Below are 17,750 nucleotides of genomic sequence, written 5' to 3'. Positions count from 1 at the left end.
ATTGTGTATCTTGCGGGTGCAGACTTTAGTAGTCTGAAATAACTTTACCCATGAGGGAGAAAAAATTATTTCTGCACGTCCACAACACTGGGCAACAACAATGGGAATGAATGAGTTTATTGGTCACCCAAAATCTACGACGAACTTATACTGTTGTCATAACAAGTCATAATACGTTTTGTACGTCATAACAGGTTTGCTCAGACAGAAGTAATTTAAACGAGCGTCTTTCTTTTTTTAATGACCCAAGGGGATAGGCAAAGTGGATTACCGTCAATGAACTTTGAGATTGAGTGGATAAATGATTTTGATCATTTGGAAAATATACGAAAGTACAAATTAAATACCGTACAAAGTACAAAGTAATAATTTTACCATTTGCCTGGTGAGTTAAGTGATATAACGGAAAGAGAAAAAAACGCACATATTTGGAGGATTCTGGAAAGGTACATGTACACGGTTAGAGTTGAGAATAAGGGTTTATTAGGTTTATTAAACTCAGTCGGATGGATGGTTCATTCTTGTATTTTCAAGTAATGTCGAAAAACTTTATTTAGAGTCTTTGTAATGTGTTAGCTTTTTCCCTTCTCCTTTTCTCTAAGTACATCAGAAATGTCATTCTTTTCCTGGACAGTCAGCGTCGAGATTAGCACCACAGGCATTACAAATAACCTGCTTGCATGTACGTGCCTAATAATGTAGGCATTCAACAGAAACTCGGAACTACTCCTATGTCTTGTGCATTTGACTTGTGTGGAGCGTAGCGGAGTCAGCCGAGGATTGCCGATAGTTCAACAGCTGCCTCCAAGCATTTTTCACAGCTCGTTTAATGTGGGCCCCACTGGGTATATCCGTGAAAACCACTTTTTTCCCTAGATGCATAGAACATTAATGTTATTTAGTGTGATCTGTTAAACACACCAATCCCATGACTCGTGAATGAAGCTTTTATTCTTTGCTCCATTTGAAACCAAATAATTATAGCTGTCAATTCGTGATTTTCAGAATTTTCGACTCGCATTATTGTAACTGTTGTAAACATGTACTTAAGTGAAACTGTTTGTTTTCTTTCAGGAAAATGTCGCAAAATCAGTCGCAAAAATCTAAATGGGACCATTCCTGGGATTCATCTGGACTTGGTTCAAGAAGTTCTCACCAAGAAATCCGTGAGTTCTATGCAGACTGGGCTAATGAGTATGACAGAGAACTATTAGATAACCTTGGGTATGCGGGACACAAGATAGCGGCCGAAACACTTGCAAAATGGGTTAAAAATAAAGATGCACGCATATTAGACGCAGGCGCAGGTACCGGGTTGGTTGGAGAATGTCTCCAACAACTTGGATATAACAACTTGGATGCACTTGATATCTCTCCAGAGATGCTTGAGATTGCTGAGAAGAAAGGCATTTATAAAAATATGTACGTGGATACTCTCGGAGGACCGACTCCAATTCAACTGCCTTCCAACCAGTACGATGCAGTGTTAATCATTGGCGCCATTACCCATACACGAGCCGCTGCGTTAGATGAGCTGATCAGGATCACCAGGCACAATGGAGTTATCATCTTCACACTGCGCGTCGACGTCGCCGAAGATCCTGATAACGAATATGATTTCAAACAGAAACTGCCACAGTTAGAAAGTGAGAAAAAAGTGGAGCTTTTAGCAAACCCTCGTACTGCTTATCGTATACCCTACGACTGTTTTATGTATTCCTACCGGGTGCTGAAGGATAATGATTAGTGCCTTTTTGTGTTATGTTACTTCAAGGGGGATATTAGAATTGAAACTTTCACGTTTTGGCATGTTAACTTTAACATGCAACATGTCACCGCAACTTGATTGATATCTTGTTAATAATGACTTAGGAATTTGACATTGCAGTTTAATTTCAGAAATTCTATTAAAAAGAAAAATGGCTTTGCAGTATATATATCCGCTTAGAATTTTGTGTGAACCCATTTGAGAAGGTTTGTTTTAACACAGAGACAAACGTTCAACGTGGTTTTAAATATTTGTATTATAATAAGTAAACAACCCGAGTTCTCAATATCTTGTATGTGAATGCGTCCTTGACTGGACTATGGCAGTGGAACAGAAAAAAAATATTTTAGTAAGGGGGCCTTTGTGCTAGATATTAGAAACAGGTAATTTTTTTAGTAACTAGCACTTTATAGACGTTATTAGCTACTAGTTGGGAAATATAACTATCATGTCAACACATCATTACATTTGTATAAATAATAAAGTCGGATCACTATATTCAAATAATGCATTGTTTTATTTAATTCACAAGCTGGTAACCGGGGGGGGGGGGGGGGGGGGCGCTCTGGGCGCCTTATCTTCTAGGATCACAAATGGTAAAAGGGCCACTTTTTCAATAAAGGACCCAACAGACCCCTTTCCCTTTGACATGGCTGGCTACGGGCCTGAATTCGTATCATTCCATGTTAAAGACTGTCTAAATCAGCAAATTTTCAATACGTTATTTAAATACTAGGGTAGCCTACTACATCGAAAACTGTACATCTTTTTTATTTTACTTATTAGACTATAATCCTCCTAAAACTGTAGAGATGCCGATCACCAATAAAAGAAATTTTATTTTTATGACTTCTGGAAATCTCACATAGGCATTACATTTACCTTAAAATCTTTTATCTTCTATATTTTTGCAAACCAGGGCCAAGACAGCATGTCGCAGGCTATACATGTATAAGGTCCGGACTTCCTTTCTTTCTTTCTTTCTTTTTCCCTCCGCTTGGAGTTGATCAATGAGTAAACTACAGAAAAGCTGGTGATTATACGCGTATGTTGGAAACAAGATGAGCCGTACTAATATACAAATCTGATTACATTCAGCGAGAGTCACTGCGGAGTTGGATCGAGCTACGTAGAACAAAAGTTTCACTGGAAATGATCCCTAAGATATAAACGCATTTAACTTTCCTTCTTAGCACTTTGTAGACTGGCCTCAAGATTAATGGGTTTTGCGTTTTCGTACGACTGTCACAAATAATGAAATCAAGGTCACCCACAGTGTCACTTACTGTGATCGCTCTCCGTGTGACAGGTCAACCAAATACAACAAGCAGTTAGTACAACAGGTCAGGGGCATTTTGATCTAACCCATGACCTTCATTTGGACTGTTTATTCACGTCTTTAGATCAGCTGTGAGGACGTTAAATTCACCATTAACATACACCAGACACGGTAAGCATAATTTCATCATTTATGTATTGATCTGGTACTGTATACTTGCATAATTCGGCAACGCCTCGATTGTTACACTCTTATATATCACACACAGTGGACGACTCGGTCTGTAATAAGTAACCTAGACGGTGATGGATTTATATTTTGTTTTTGTCATGCTTTTTTTATAATGAATTTGAAAAGCGTAACTACTCTTTCCCCAGTAAAAAAGAAATTGAAAATATGTCAATCTATACACAGAGGTGAATGTTTCTAAGAAGTTTGCACATCTTATATTAACGTTATGTTACAAGGCAGGGATTCTGAATCAGAGAGTATTTAGATGTGAGCATTACATGTTCTGATGCGTCTCTTCAGATGAACATGAACTGTTTGTATCGTGTAATAGAATATAAATTTCATAGTTATGGAAACGCTGTCGTGCAAGCGCCCCCCCCCCCCTTTATTCATTCCTTTTCACCCAGTCCATCTCTACACACAGATTTAAATAATTGTATCCGTACACGTTACTTGTTACTACATTAGCATCAGGTGCTGAGCGGGCTAATACAAACGCCATTCTATACGCGCTGTCATCAATAGTGAAAAGATTCCCAGCGGGGATTACGTAACAAGAATTCAAGTGGGTCCTTCATATTTGATCCGCAGACTAGTTAGTCCGCTGTTGTGAATGCGGCCTTTCTGTCAAACGAGAGCCTTCAAATGAACAAAACTTCTCATGTGAACCAACAACAATGCGGCAACAAGTAAGCTCAATACTTTGACTACGTACCATACCCAACCGAAATATCTCTTCACATAAACAGTATTTACTTTAATTCAGAGTATTAGAGTGAATTCTAAACATATGACCCGCGGACTAATTGATCCGCCGACTAAATATGGCCGACCCCACTAAAAAGGAAGCTGCTTATATATTTTTTTATTTATTTTATTTTTATGTATCTATTTTTTTCCTGACAGGTACTAAGAGTTTGACGAGTTTGACCCCATATTCTTATATTTATTAAATACATGTGCCGTGAGTGGCGACAATGCAGTATTTCATGTTATGCAGATATCATCTTTAATATTTTTATACATAATATTCTGATACCTTTTAGTCTAAATTAATTACCATATACTTAGTTATTGCACTGCTTTTCCAGTAAAATGGCTCACAAATCGGCAGCATTCGGATTGAAATGGAGGAGTTCTCCAACAGACATTCGTAATCATTACGCCAAGAGATCTGCTCAATATGACAAAGAGGTTTCAGATGAAATAGGTTACGTGGCACCTCGCAAAGCGGCTGAGACACTGGCAACATGGATTAAAGACAAGGATGCCCGAATACTAGATGCAGGCGCAGGGACGGGATTGGTTGGAAAATGCCTCCAACAACTAGGATATAACAACCTGGATGCACTTGATATCTGTCCAGAGATGATTGAAATTGCTGAGAGAAAAGGTGTATACAAGAATATGTATGTCGATATTCTTGGTGGTCCTAACCCAATCCAACTGCCGTCCAACCAGTATGATGCAGTGGTATGTGTTGGAGTTATTGAGCAACCCGGTCCCGCTGCGTTAGATGAGCTGATCAGGATCACCAAACACAATGGTATTATCGTCTTCACCCTGCGCGTCGACATCGCTGAAGATCCAGATGAAGTCGATTTCAAACAGAAACTGCCAATAATAGAATCTGAAAACGAAGTGACGCTTCTATCCAAACCCCGCACTGCTTATCATGACCTAACTGACTGCTTTATGTATTCTTACAGAGTACTGAAAGAACCTTAATGATACCTCCACTGATGGCATCCTACTCGGACAATATATATGTCCTCCTCGCCCAATGCCTTTGTATCCCTTGCTTATATGAAGCAACTCTGGCATTTATTGTCACGAAAAATAAATAAATAAATAATTTTAAAAAGCAGCTTTTGCAAATACAAGTTTCTAAAATAACCTACAATTACAGTTTTGCAAAAATTTGTCAAATACCGTGAATTTACCTCTTTTTTAGGTATCCATGTCTTTATATCTACTTTAAACACATATATTGTAACATGCTGGAAAACGGATAAAATGTTCTTTCCTACTGAAGGTTTTATTCACCCGTGATAACGGGTCATATAATGTTGGGCCTCGTCCGTCTTTTCCTTCGTCCGAATTTTCTTTCAATCGGAAACTTAATTCTGTTTTAGCAACCAATCATTTTTAAAAGTTTATGCATATATGGGGGGAGAATAAGGTTGCTTTCTATTTTCTGTCCAGGATTAAGATTTACTTACAAAGAAAAAAGATCTTAGTCTTTTCTGAGAACTTTTTTTAGAGGTTTAAAACATCAAATTGCAGTAGGTGAGACGGCGGTTGTTAAATGTGTCTGTTCTGACTCGTGACCGGAATACAGTACAGATAAGGTATTTTTACCTGCTTATTCATTGACCTAAATCCATACCAATGCCTTGGGTCTGCTGCAGAGACAGATATTCAAACAGGTTATGCAAACTTTATCATCTGCAGCAGCCTGTGCCAAAAGTTTTTAGCCTACTGGGCATTTCAGTCACCAGCGCCTTCTGGCCATAAGCAGAAACAGTGAGCAAATGTTAAAACATCTTATTCCAGGTTTCAATGTTAACGTTGCAGACTGCAAGAATAATTTGGTATCGTATGTTAACGCAATTATGATAGTACTATGAGTTAATGAGTATTGCTTACCTGGGACTCTAATGCTCATTCTCATTGAATCTATCGGTCCATGTAAAGCAATCCAACTCTACAGGAACTCTCGCTGAATGCATTTTACGATGATCACTTATTTCAGATACCTTAAACACAACTACAACCTCACCGTACCTCTTTTTCAGAACAAAAAAATGGCACAAAAGTCGAAGACCGACTGGGAAAGGGACTGGGAGTCAGCTGGATTAAGTCCTTGCAGTCCTCACGAAAAAACACGTAATCATTACTCGAAGTGGGCTACTCGCTACGACAAGGAACTTACAGATAACATGGGATACGTGGCACCCAAGATAGCAGCTGAGACACTGACAAAATGGGTGAAAGTCAAAGATGCCCGAATACTAGATGCAGGTGCAGGGACGGGGTTGGTTGGAGAATGTCTCCAACAACTAGGATATAACAACCTGGATGCACTTGATATCTGTCCTGAGATGCTTGAAATTGCCGAGAAAAAAGGTGTATACAGGAATATGTATGTCGATATTCTTGGTGGTCCTAACCCAATCCAACTGCCGTCCAACCAGTATGATGCAGTGGTATGTGTTGGAGTTATTGAGCACCTCGGTCCCCTTGTGTTAGATGAGCTGATCAGGATCACCAAACACAATGGTATTATCGTCTTCACCCTGCGCGTCGACATCGCAGAAGATCCAGATGAAGTTGATTTCAAACAGACACTGCCAAAGATAGAATCCGAACACAAAGTGATACTTCTTGCCAAACCTCGCACTGCTTATCGTGATCTTACCGATTGCTTTATGTATACTTACAGAGTACTGAAAGGAACTGAATAACATACCCAAATGGACGAACCACAACTTGGATCCCTATGAATATGTGTTGACTTCTTTTACTCAGTCTTGACCAAGACCCAACCATGCTACACAAGGTGGAATATTTTCCTTCCTAAACCACCACGCTGCAATAAGGAGAAACTTCCGGACGTAAAAGTGCCGACGAGAGAGACTACATAACTGTTTTGCATTGAGTGTTACAGGGATGTTATGTCACAAATTCTGTTGAGTCAGAATTGCTACGGAAAAAAAAACATGTACAGTTGTAGTTGTATTAAACGAATCTGCCTATTGATCATTATGTGTGTACTTCATGAAAAGTAACAATATACAGAAAGTTCGGTAGTGTTTTTATCCTCCCTGCATAAGTAAATGGATATATACGGCAAAATTTTGCTTTCAAAAATATCACAAATATTCATGTATTTTATTACTCTGTTACACTTACACGCGCCGGATGGTATTTCTTTATATCTATATACATACAACTGCTACAAGCTATTTCAGAGAGTGAAAGTTAAGATATTCGACTAATGCAATCATTGCTATGGCAAAATTATAGCCCCGCCTTTACCTAGGGAGAAACAATATAAAGAAACGTGTTACGTCTTGTCTAGCCTCCGTGATATCAGATTGCAGCAGGTTAGGCAGCTGTTGTGCTTTGTGTCTGGATATGTGGTACTTTCCAGTCGTCACCGCTACCGCAATCACCAACAAACACAATAATCCTTACTAGCATCAATACCATGGCACGAGATTAATAGGATCCAATATATTTAAGTAAAATGTACTAGCGCGTACATTTCCGAGTTATATATTTCTCCATTTTGCATGAAACAAACCTAAAACGTATTTAGTTTAGGTCTTCAGAGACATCTTTTCTTATTGAAAGCTAAACATATATCTCAGTGCACATTTTGTGTGCGTGTGTGTACTTTAGGCAGAACATTCTATCCTCAATGTAGTAGGTTCGTTCAAATGGGTTTAAGCGATTTCTGTGAACTTAAGATGTTATTTAAAACACAACCCTTCGAATCTCCATTAAGTTATTTTCGCTATAGGGAGGTCGCAATATTTGTAAATAAACAAAAGTCATATGACGACCGGACGTATGTATTGAACCAATCGTCTGGTAGTTTATAAAAACATTGTCAATAAGTTTTCAAACAAATTGCTTTAAATTTCTATGTCCATCCGCTAAGGATACTGTTTTGTGTACATCCACAGTTGCATTATACGCCCTGTGCTATTTTGTCCGTTTCAGGAACCCTTTGGCTTGGTTTGAAAGGAAAAGAGAATCTCTATTTAACGGCCATAGAATGTGTAAATTTTTTGTGCTGCTAATATAAAATGTCTTGAATCTACCATAAACACATCCATACACGATTGAAACGCATCTAACGCATTATATAACTGATTCACCCTTGCACATCTTTTTGCTTAGAAATCTAAAGAAAAACCCCAATATTAATGTTCAAGTCTATTCACCGGGGTTACACGGTGCACGGCTTTTTAGCAAGTATGACTACTCTTTCGTCTTATCTCTTGGTTTAGTTACTGAGGAACCCTTGAGTGACGTTCCCTAGAATCCCTGGTGCACACACACACACACCGGTCATGACATGTGCGTGAATGTTAGCAAACAACTGAGTGGCATTGTGTGACAGCCCTGGAGCTGTTTTATTGTACTCTTCTACACACACAGGCCTGCAGCTACAATGTTTGTCTCTGGTGATGGTAATATAAATTCATAGGGTTGGGATACAGACCTGGATGTCATGGTAACAGAGACACGATTAATGGAAAATTAGGTTCGTTTACCTTGTTTTTAAAACAAAAGATCTTTTGGATAATTGGTTCTTCGGTTTGACAACACGAAAACATAGCAGGTTTAGCTGTTTCACCAACGATACTTGTTAAGTAAGAGAAGAGTGATATTGGTGATTTTTTCGTAAAGCATATGAGAATTGCTTCATGGTTGACATCTAGAGTAGCATTAATCATTTGTTTCAGTACAGATGTAGATATAGATGAGAATAAAAGTGGCAATATGAATATAGAGGAAATGAGATGAGAGCATTTTTTAACGTGAAGGTAATTTGTGGGAGCAACATTCCAAGAATGGTGTGATCCCTTGTCAGTATCACGTAGCCGTCTCCAGTGCATGTTTATTTATTTACTGTCCACATTAACAACGCTAAATGAAGTAACATGCCGATGTGTCAGGTAAACTAAGACGCTGATCTAATGTTTGTCTATATTCATGATATCTAACCGGCTGGTTAGTAAAAGGAAGCCTGCATTTTCTGAGCGCCTGTTAGGATAACAAATACGTTTCTCGCAGCAGCGTTAGGGTTTCTTCGCGTCTGGTCGGTGCAATAAGGAAGTACGTACACCAGAGTATCTGGATTTTGAACACATTATTTGCTGTTTTAACAATCTGATTTAAAAATCTCGGAGTGCTATCGCGTTACGTGTTTTGTTACGCGTGTGTCGTTCACCTTCTATTTCTTTTCCGTTTTCCGAACCTCTACTACGTTCAAAACTCTGCGGCATATTCATTGTTCTTTTTATTTCATTCCTTTTTATCTGAAAGTCGGGAACTCTAGTCTGAACCTTTACTTTTCTCTCTCTCTCTCTCTCAGCACGGTCCCGTGAAGCATTTTTTTTATATATTAAGCTCATCTTTTTCTTATCATGATTGAATAAATACATTTGGTGCAGTTGCCATTCCGGAAGAATCTTGTGACTATGACAATGATGAGTGTATATTTTTATAGATAATGTATGCGTTGACATAATTTCTGTTATTTTATGTCTGATAGTGTGTGTATGTGTTACTAAATTCTCTGCGTTTTTCTTACCTTTTTCGTGAATTCCTTTCTTTCCCTCTTCATTTTTGTTTTGCTTAATTTTAGCATTCTATTTCCTATTTCAATCAGTAGTTTAGGTCGTCACAGGTTCTGCATATGTACCTTTGTTACGTCTAAGTATGGGTTAATGGACGTTTAATTCAATTTTCATTTTGTTGGTGTATTTACTCGTCGTGTGTACATAACGCCAGTTAAAATGCTTCTAGTAACATTAATTTTTAAAAAATTAGCCACTGGATAAGGAACCCGACCGTCATCAACACTAGCAAATATCAAAATTTCCAATCTGAAATTAATGAAATATTGCAACACAACTTTTTGCCATAATGTATTTTTAAATTAGTTAAAACTAGAATTATTAAAAAAGCTGATTATAATGAAGTGAATATTGAATTTTTACATAAATACATTGTTCCTAGATATGCATTTAGAAAAATCACTTTGTTTAAACCAATAAAAGGAAAGTCACTTATTTGTAGAACAAAACTGTCAATTTATTTGCCTAATCTTCTAAAAGATCTGATGCATGTGCACGAGGAAAAAAAGGGGTGCAATCGGGAAATTGTTTGATATGGTGGTTCTCAGACCAGTCTATCGATCTCTAAATATGAAAACGTGTGCGTTAATTTCTGTCTCCTCCAGTTCGTTAGATTAAGGGATTATGTTGGATGCTTGAAACTGTTATTCATGCATGGGGGTCAGGCCACCCGAAAAACGCCGTTTCGTCGCCGGTTAAAAATGAAAAGAACTCAACGTGACAGTTTGAACAAATCTCTACCGACGGGGCGTCTTTCCATTAAAATATCCACTTACAGAAACACAACGTCGACCGTGCTGCGAAGGACAGGGAAAACACATATTTGGGGAGAGAAAACAAGTAAATCTAGTTTCCATATAATTCTTTTTAAATTGGTAAGGGTTGTAGTTTTATTGTGCATATATGAGAGCCGTCACTGAGGGAGGTATGTCAGGAAATACAGAGACATTTTCATTTTTACGGGCATTGTCCACAGCTGTACATTTAACTTTCGAAAACGAAACTGTGATATGGTTTACTGCAATCGTACACACCAGTCCAAAGTGAACGAGTTAAGTTTTATCATAAATTGGCACAGAATCATCAGAAAGTCGCTCAAGAGGTCAGAAACTCGTGTGCCGGAGCCTTTTAGCAAATGGACTATACAATGTATGATAATGACGCAAGCCCTGACGAACAGTTGGCCAAACACAGTGTTCGTATCAACATTGGGGAGGAAACAGCTGACGAGTAACTGGCGAGTTTATTATGAAATCATATCCAAGCGGCGGAGAAACGACTCCAGCTTTGTGTTTATATGTATATACGCGCAATTTACGTTAATTCTATCTAATGGCTCATGTTTATCAGAATCTGTTACATCGACTTCTTCACCTGGGGTGTCAGCGTGCGACGATCAGGCTTAGGGACCTCCTTCAGATTGCTAAAATAGCCGGGTAATTTCGATGATGCCACACACATAAAATTGTATCATATATAATGGATGATAAAGCAGGAGATTATTTTGAGGTATTACTCTAATCCAGCTTATCCTTGATTCAACCAATGCGCCTCAACGATAACTCTTAGCATTATCGGATATGTCTGTGGAACGTTTGTGTCTTCTGATAACTGATTTGTATGAATATAAATATATGTTACAAGATGCTCAGTCGTTTTCCACGTCCCCTTTGATGCCAAAACCTCTGGAAGCTTACATCTAATTAACATACCCGCTTTGATTTAAAGTAAAATCAAGGTTTATTATCCGCACATAGAGTTAAAGCACTATGAAAAGGCAATGATTTTTGTTGTTGTAACTTTTATTTTAAAAACTTATTGGCTTCATTTTAGAGCGACATAAAAGCAATGTTCCACTCATACTTCAGCTCTATAATTTAAAAAAAAAACATTATAAAAAAGGAAATAAATAATAATACTAATAATAATAACACTTTTATATCAAATATAAAAGTATTATTATATTTGCGATTGAGTTTTTTTTTCGTGAAATGACTTTAGAAACGGAAAAATATCCCCAAACAAAATGGACCTACTGCGTGAGTTGAGAAAATGTCTTAAAACAAACGTCAATGCTTTTTATGTGATCATGCGGTATGTCATCATCTGCACCCGTCATCACGCGCGTCTGTAAAAATGTAAAGTGTACAAAGAAAAACACGTCAAAACTACGCTGACTTGTACGAAGCAGATGCTTTTCTCTAAATCTCCAGCTGCACGATATGGTGTTTTCCTTATCTCATGTAAGGGGGAGGAGATGCCAAATTATTATGTATTTCTAATACCTAAGGGAACTATTATTAACGATATGTATCTAGTTTGCAGGCAATACCCAATTAAGAAAAGTCATTAGCGCGCGCGCGCGAGGTGTGTTTATTTGTTGTTAAGGCACGGTACCTGGTTAATTTCCCCTTGCTATTTTTCTTCCGTCTTTGATGAAACATAAATCATCTCCCTAATAGATTGACTCGCTTTTTGAAACGCTCCGTCGAATTTCTGAATCAAAGCCGGAAAGTTCCGTTTACGTGGATGAACCCTAAGTTTATTGCTTGTTCATAAATTTTAAATAGCCATTACCTCGGGTGCTGTAACGGCGAATGGTTACAATAACGCAAACGACACTGTAGCAATTTGTTAGTCTGTCAAACATAAACAATTTATTCTAAATGTCAGCCGGTTTTGAAAAGCCTGGCGTTTGTTATCGTATCAAGGGCGTGATCGACCAATCGGATATTGTTCCGCTGAATGCTGCCTATACACTATTGGTTGAATTGTTTGAACGTGTTTAAAGCAGGGGGCGGAGTCATACTAGCTGTGATTGGATGTACCACGAACAACAACAACATACTGTGAGGTAGATATAAACCTGTGGAAGTGTGTTTGAAAACTTCACACTGACGTGCTTGCACACAGAGAGAAGACATAAGCAGGAATCAACTTTCGACGATATCCACACTTCCATGAGGTCGATGATTGCCACAACACTGGTGTAACAGGCTCAAGTTTTGACGTCGTGGCGTCTTTTTTTTTCTCTGATCCGACACTATCCATTCCATCTTGAAGCAGACTGAAGACTGTTGAACATTTAATCATGATGGAGACGAAAGTTAGCAGTGGCACAAAGCTCCACAGCTCCTTCAGTATCAGCAGTATGTTAGGGGACACGCTGAAAGAAAATGAAGAGAAAGAACAACCTCAGCAAGTGCCGTCCATGCCGGCGTCTCCAGAAAATGTACCCGGCGAGCAGGTTGTAAATGAGGATGATGGCGATGTAGACGTGGAGAGCTGTGAAGCAGCAGGCGAAAGTGAAGAGACAATAAAAACATTCCACTCCGACGTTGACGACAAGGAAAATGTCGCAGATGAAGGGATGGGGGACAACTTGAAAGATAAAGACACCGAGTCAAAAGATGCTGACACAAAAGACGAGAAAGAAGGGGGGAAGAAATATGAAAAGCCGCCTTTTAGTTACAACGCTCTGATAATGATGGCGATTCGAAGCAGTCCAGAAAAGAGACTAACTTTAAATGGAATCTATGAGTTCATCATGACAAATTTTCCGTACTATAGAGAAAACAAGCAAGGCTGGCAGAACTCTATTCGTCATAACTTAAGCTTAAACAAATGCTTTGTGAAAGTCCCTCGCCATTACGACGACCCAGGTAAAGGTAACTACTGGATGTTGGACCCATCATGCGACGACGTCTTCATCGGTGGGACGACAGGAAAACTGCGACGCCGTTCCACGGCTGCGTCTCGCAGTCGACTCGCAGCTCTGAAAAGGACGGGCATTCCACGTCTTTTGCCTCCGGGTTACCCGTACCCAACAATGTCAGACAAGTCCTCTCCCATGTTCGGCTGGCCCATCTCGCCGATGCTATCTTTATCACAACAAACAGCTCTCCGGTATAGCGCAGCCATGGCTGGATATCCGTACGGCAGCTTATTGGCATCACCGCCAGCGATCCCGACTCGTCCTCCGGTGCCAAACAATTTCTCCGTAGACAGACTGTTATCAAGTGACACCGCCCCAACTCACGGGGGAAGTGCTATGCCACAAACTCTAAGAAACGGGCTTAGTTTATCAAGCCCGTCTCCACTGAACCCGGCTACCTTGACATCTCAGGCTGGCTATCTCTTTCCGCACTTGGCTCAAGCGCACGCGGCAGCTGCTGCCGCAGGACTGGACGTGTACTCACGCCTGGCCTTATCTCAGCACCCGTCCTTCGCAGCGTCCGCAGCCTTCGGTTTCCCCGCGACCGGCCTAGGAACAACGTCAGACAGTCCTATAGTCGTAAGGCAACCTTAATACTCTGCATGACAAAGACTTCTGTGAAGACTTTTACTGTGCATAACGTAAATTTATCACCATTTTTCATACAAAAATGATTATTCTATTCCGATGCTCACTACATGTGCAGTGATTTTCATTTTTGAAAGTTATTTAATTATTACGCTTATTTGTATAATATTTTCATCATTGTCATCTTCTATTTATGCACGTGTATATTTTTGCATGTCACATCCAAGCTCATAAAATCCATTGTTACTATAATGATTTATTAGGTTCGTTATTATTGTATTTTTTTTTTTTCTTTTTTTATTTGTAAATACACGCTGGCCTTTTTGTTGTAAACAGAGACGAATTCTTAGTGTCTCATTCAGTGGCAATGACGCTAGGGCAGATTTGTCTCTGACCCTAGAGAAATAAGTACCAAAGAATATTATCGCAATTTTCACAGCCAAATCTGTTTTCACTTGATATGTAGACTTTAAGTCATGCCTTTTTTTTAATTCGTTGTAAACGCCGATTCGGTGAGAGCGTTAACATGACAAAATATACATATATATTTGTGTTTCACTTTTTTTTGTATTTTATATTAAAATACTACGTTCACCCCAGAGAATTACCATGACAACAACCAGTATTTATAGAGTGGTTTCATGTGAAATGTGAATTATATCATATTTAGACTTAATAACGCTAATATTGAAGTGTTCAATGGTCACCCTTTGTTGTTGTTTGAATGATGTCTAATCTTGATTTCATGGTAAATATTATGGCGAATGAAAAATATACAATTTTAAAATAATATCTGAATATTTTGAGTTTTCTTTGTTGTCGTCTAAGAAAATGTATATCTATCTCAATACATTTTGAGAAAAACGCGATCTCCAGGTTATATCTGCTCTACTTAAATATCTAATGCTTACTCGGTGTGCATAAAATATTCTCTTGGCATTTGCAGTTTCCATGCCGAATCTACTTCAAGTATTTTCTCAGTAGAGACTTAGCTCAGTCCGGCATTATTAAGTGTTTAAAACATCCACGAATAAGTGTCATTTAATCTCACAAGCACGATTTCCCACAAAACCCCAAATAAGTTGTACCTTAAATTCTTTGCCAATTTGTTAATTACAAAAGTGCTTACTATAATGACGAAACGCTTAATCCTCAAAAGTACCATTTCCCACGAAAAGGCGAAGCAGAGTCTTCTGTTTGCGACCGATTTATAATTGGTCATGGAGCGGGGTATGGAAGAAGTCGCCTAAACAAAAATAATCCTTCACCTCCTTCATTTAATATTTCTTTAACTCGGTGACTTTACTGTGAGACTTACAGTGGAAACTTAGTATAAGAACGCGTTGTTCACCGCGGGGCTGTTTTGTGAGGTTAAATCCCAAAGTTCTCTTAAGCAGATTGCGGTTCACACTTTCTATTCACCTCGTGCAGTGAAACACTCGGCATTATTACCTTAGGTAGTGCACCGAACGCAAAACTTTTAAAGTGCCATTAAGAAGCAACTCTTGTTTTGGATTTGGAAAAAAAGGATAATATTTTTTTCAAAAATTAGTAAAAATACCATAATGAATTTTCTTCCAACTACTGCTAAATATTCTCTTCTTGTTCGGATAAATCAGTGTTTTCCACTCCATTGACGCACGAGTATTCTGTAAACTTTTCTAAAATGTGTCAACCCTTTGTCTCTGTGTGTTTCCTGTAAAAAGAGAGGTTAAATCAAAATGGTTACTTTATCGTTACAACACGGCTAATATTTCTATTTCTGTAATGCTATATTTTTAGATTCTTATTAATTATCTATTTTTGCATTTTGAGAGAGAAAATTCAAAGAACTGATACAAATCCTTTCGTTTGACACTTTTAAATCTCTGATATTATGAATAAAATTTTGCATGTCGCAATTATAAATATTTTATATGAAAACATTCAGTTGATGAAACTGTTGAACCAGTAACTAAATTGAACGGGAATGATATTCAGTCAAACAGGCCATTCCGACTTTAATAACAAAAGCCCAGGAGTTAATAGTGTAGTTTTTGTTAGTCTCAGCTCTTTTGATCTCGCTATTCCAGGGCTATTTCCAAAGTTGTATACATAAAACTGGGTAGGTTGATTATTAATAATTTTTCTCTTCCTATCTAAAGCTTAATTGAGCGAGGGAACATCATTCTGTTGACAAAGTAATCATCATCAAACAGCAATTTCTCTTGGACTTATTTTCCCCCAATTTCCGCGCAATTCTGATATTAATTTTCTCATCTGCCGGAGTTTTTCGTCATTTCGGGCTTACAGTGCGGTATATTTGGAGCAAATAATTTATGGCATGGCACACAAAGTTATTATATATAAAAACGTTTCAATGACTCCTCTACACAATAGCTTTGCTTTGACCTTGGTATTACTGCACCTCAAAGTACTACAGACGCAAATAGACTGCTGATCTTTTTCTGTCTTGGAAAATACCACATCAAGTCACGCAATCATTTCATCAACATCTAGAACGTAAATATTCTGCCCAAAATAATAATCTGTCTCTAGTCTGCATTTAACATATTATGATATTTTAGCTGAAAGTTTTGAAAAAGGGATTTTCAAGAGAAAACAGAATAAAAACCTGTTCATTCAACTGTCACACTAAGAGTGTTGAAAAAAACTGCTTAGGCTCCATTGTTGGAAAAAACAAAGGGCTGATGAAGTAATGCCTACGTGTTATTATTTTTCCTTTCAGAATGGAACAGTTATTGCTTTCCATAGTCATTTCCTTAGCATAATGGAAAAAAGAATTGAGTCAAAAATTTCAGTTAAAGTTGTAAAATTGATGTCTGTCAAATTCTCTTAATAATGCTACACGTAGCATGTAGGGGCAGCTGGACGTCGAGGCCATGGCGTGAGTACTGCAGGCCAATGTGAAGCAAACCAACCGTGCTGGCCTTTATTTCAATTACCGGTGAGCTTCATACCTTTTATTTATAATTGATGCTATATTTTCATGGTTCACACGCCAAGCTCCCGAGGTGCCTCACCAAGTGGAATCTTTGCTGTCAGTCCAGCGACCCGATGACATCCGAGGTCACCCGATGTCAGCTAAGGTCCTAATATTTCAATTTGATGGGTATATTTGAGTCGCGGGTGAGTAACCCAATGCTTGGCGCAACATAAAACACTGTTGCCAATGGACAAAACCCGGAATACTGTAACCCTGTGAAAGTTTGTAAGTGAATGCTTATTTAAGTCGGTATGACGTGACCGCAATAGGTAGATAATGCCAGAGGCACGTGGCCAGGCACAGGGAACACGGTCCCTCTCACTCTTCCACTCCATCATTAAGACCGAGCCGTCACGGTAGCTTTTAATCAACGACGAGATGCACGTGGACGCGGTGACAAATAGCGTGTCGACATCGAGTGATTATGAACATAATACGAGCAATTTGTAAATTGGAATATTAAACTGACACGCGTAATGCGACCGTGCCGCGATATTTTCCTCTGATATATAGGTTTTGTTCAGTTGCCAACAGGTGCCCGTGAGACATGCGTCTTTAGGTAGCAGGTGAATGGGGTCTTATCGCGGTTGCGGACACCCGCCCGAAACAAACGTGGATTAATTTCCATTGTTTCAACGTAAACATGTCTTTCACTTTAATAGTAGTATCTTGTGTTCTTTTCAAATTACAGATGTAGATATTCAAGTAGCGCCCACACGACTCTACCACAGCTGAAGGGTTGTCGTGCTTCCATAAATTCACATGTCATCCGAACTACGTGTTTTCTTCATACAGGGCCTCATTTC

General features: G+C 38.6%; 3 protein-coding genes across 7 annotated transcripts; all 3 read left to right on the top strand.

Moving 5' to 3' along the window:
• On the top strand, positions 1-2,275 carry LOC147763361 (methyltransferase-like protein 27). Its single transcript, XM_087006900.1, has 2 exons — positions 1-446; positions 1,075-2,275. The coding sequence occupies exon 2, from the start codon at positions 1,079-1,081 to the stop codon at positions 1,745-1,747; it is 669 nt and encodes a 222-aa protein (XP_086863026.1). The 5' UTR covers positions 1-446; positions 1,075-1,078; the 3' UTR covers positions 1,748-2,275.
• A 688-nt stretch (positions 2,276-2,963) lies between these two features.
• Positions 2,964-7,043, top strand: LOC106165030 (methyltransferase-like protein 27). 5 transcript variants are annotated; one of them, XM_087006716.1, is made up of 2 exons: positions 2,964-3,218; positions 6,077-7,043. In XM_087006716.1, exon 2 carries the CDS (start codon positions 6,086-6,088, stop codon positions 6,743-6,745), a length of 660 nt encoding a protein of 219 aa, XP_086862842.1. In that variant the 5' UTR covers positions 2,964-3,218; positions 6,077-6,085; the 3' UTR covers positions 6,746-7,043. The 5 variants fall into 5 exon arrangements, with proteins under 5 accessions (XP_086862842.1, XP_013398381.2, XP_086862843.1 ...); XM_013542927.2 differs by lacking the exon at positions 6,077-7,043 and adding an exon at positions 4,370-5,804 and having other exon boundaries at positions 3,022-3,218; XM_087006717.1 differs by lacking the exon at positions 2,964-3,218 and adding an exon at positions 5,197-5,707.
• A 5,448-nt stretch (positions 7,044-12,491) lies between these two features.
• On the top strand, positions 12,492-14,748 carry LOC106164904 (forkhead box protein G1-like). Its single transcript, XM_013542950.2, has one exon. The coding sequence runs from the start codon at positions 12,747-12,749 to the stop codon at positions 13,962-13,964; it is 1,218 nt and encodes a 405-aa protein (XP_013398404.2). The 5' UTR covers positions 12,492-12,746; the 3' UTR covers positions 13,965-14,748.
• The last annotated feature ends 3,002 nt before the right edge of the window (positions 14,749-17,750 follow it).

The sequence above is a fragment of the Lingula anatina genome, chromosome 2, assembly GCF_051362555.1.
Source record: "Lingula anatina isolate TDL-2025a chromosome 2, LinAna3.0, whole genome shotgun sequence".
Classification (NCBI taxonomy): Eukaryota; Metazoa; Brachiopoda; class Lingulata; order Lingulida; family Lingulidae; genus Lingula; species Lingula anatina.
The sequence above is the reverse complement of the archived record's forward strand: the minus strand, read 5'-3'. Positions and strand labels throughout refer to the sequence as shown.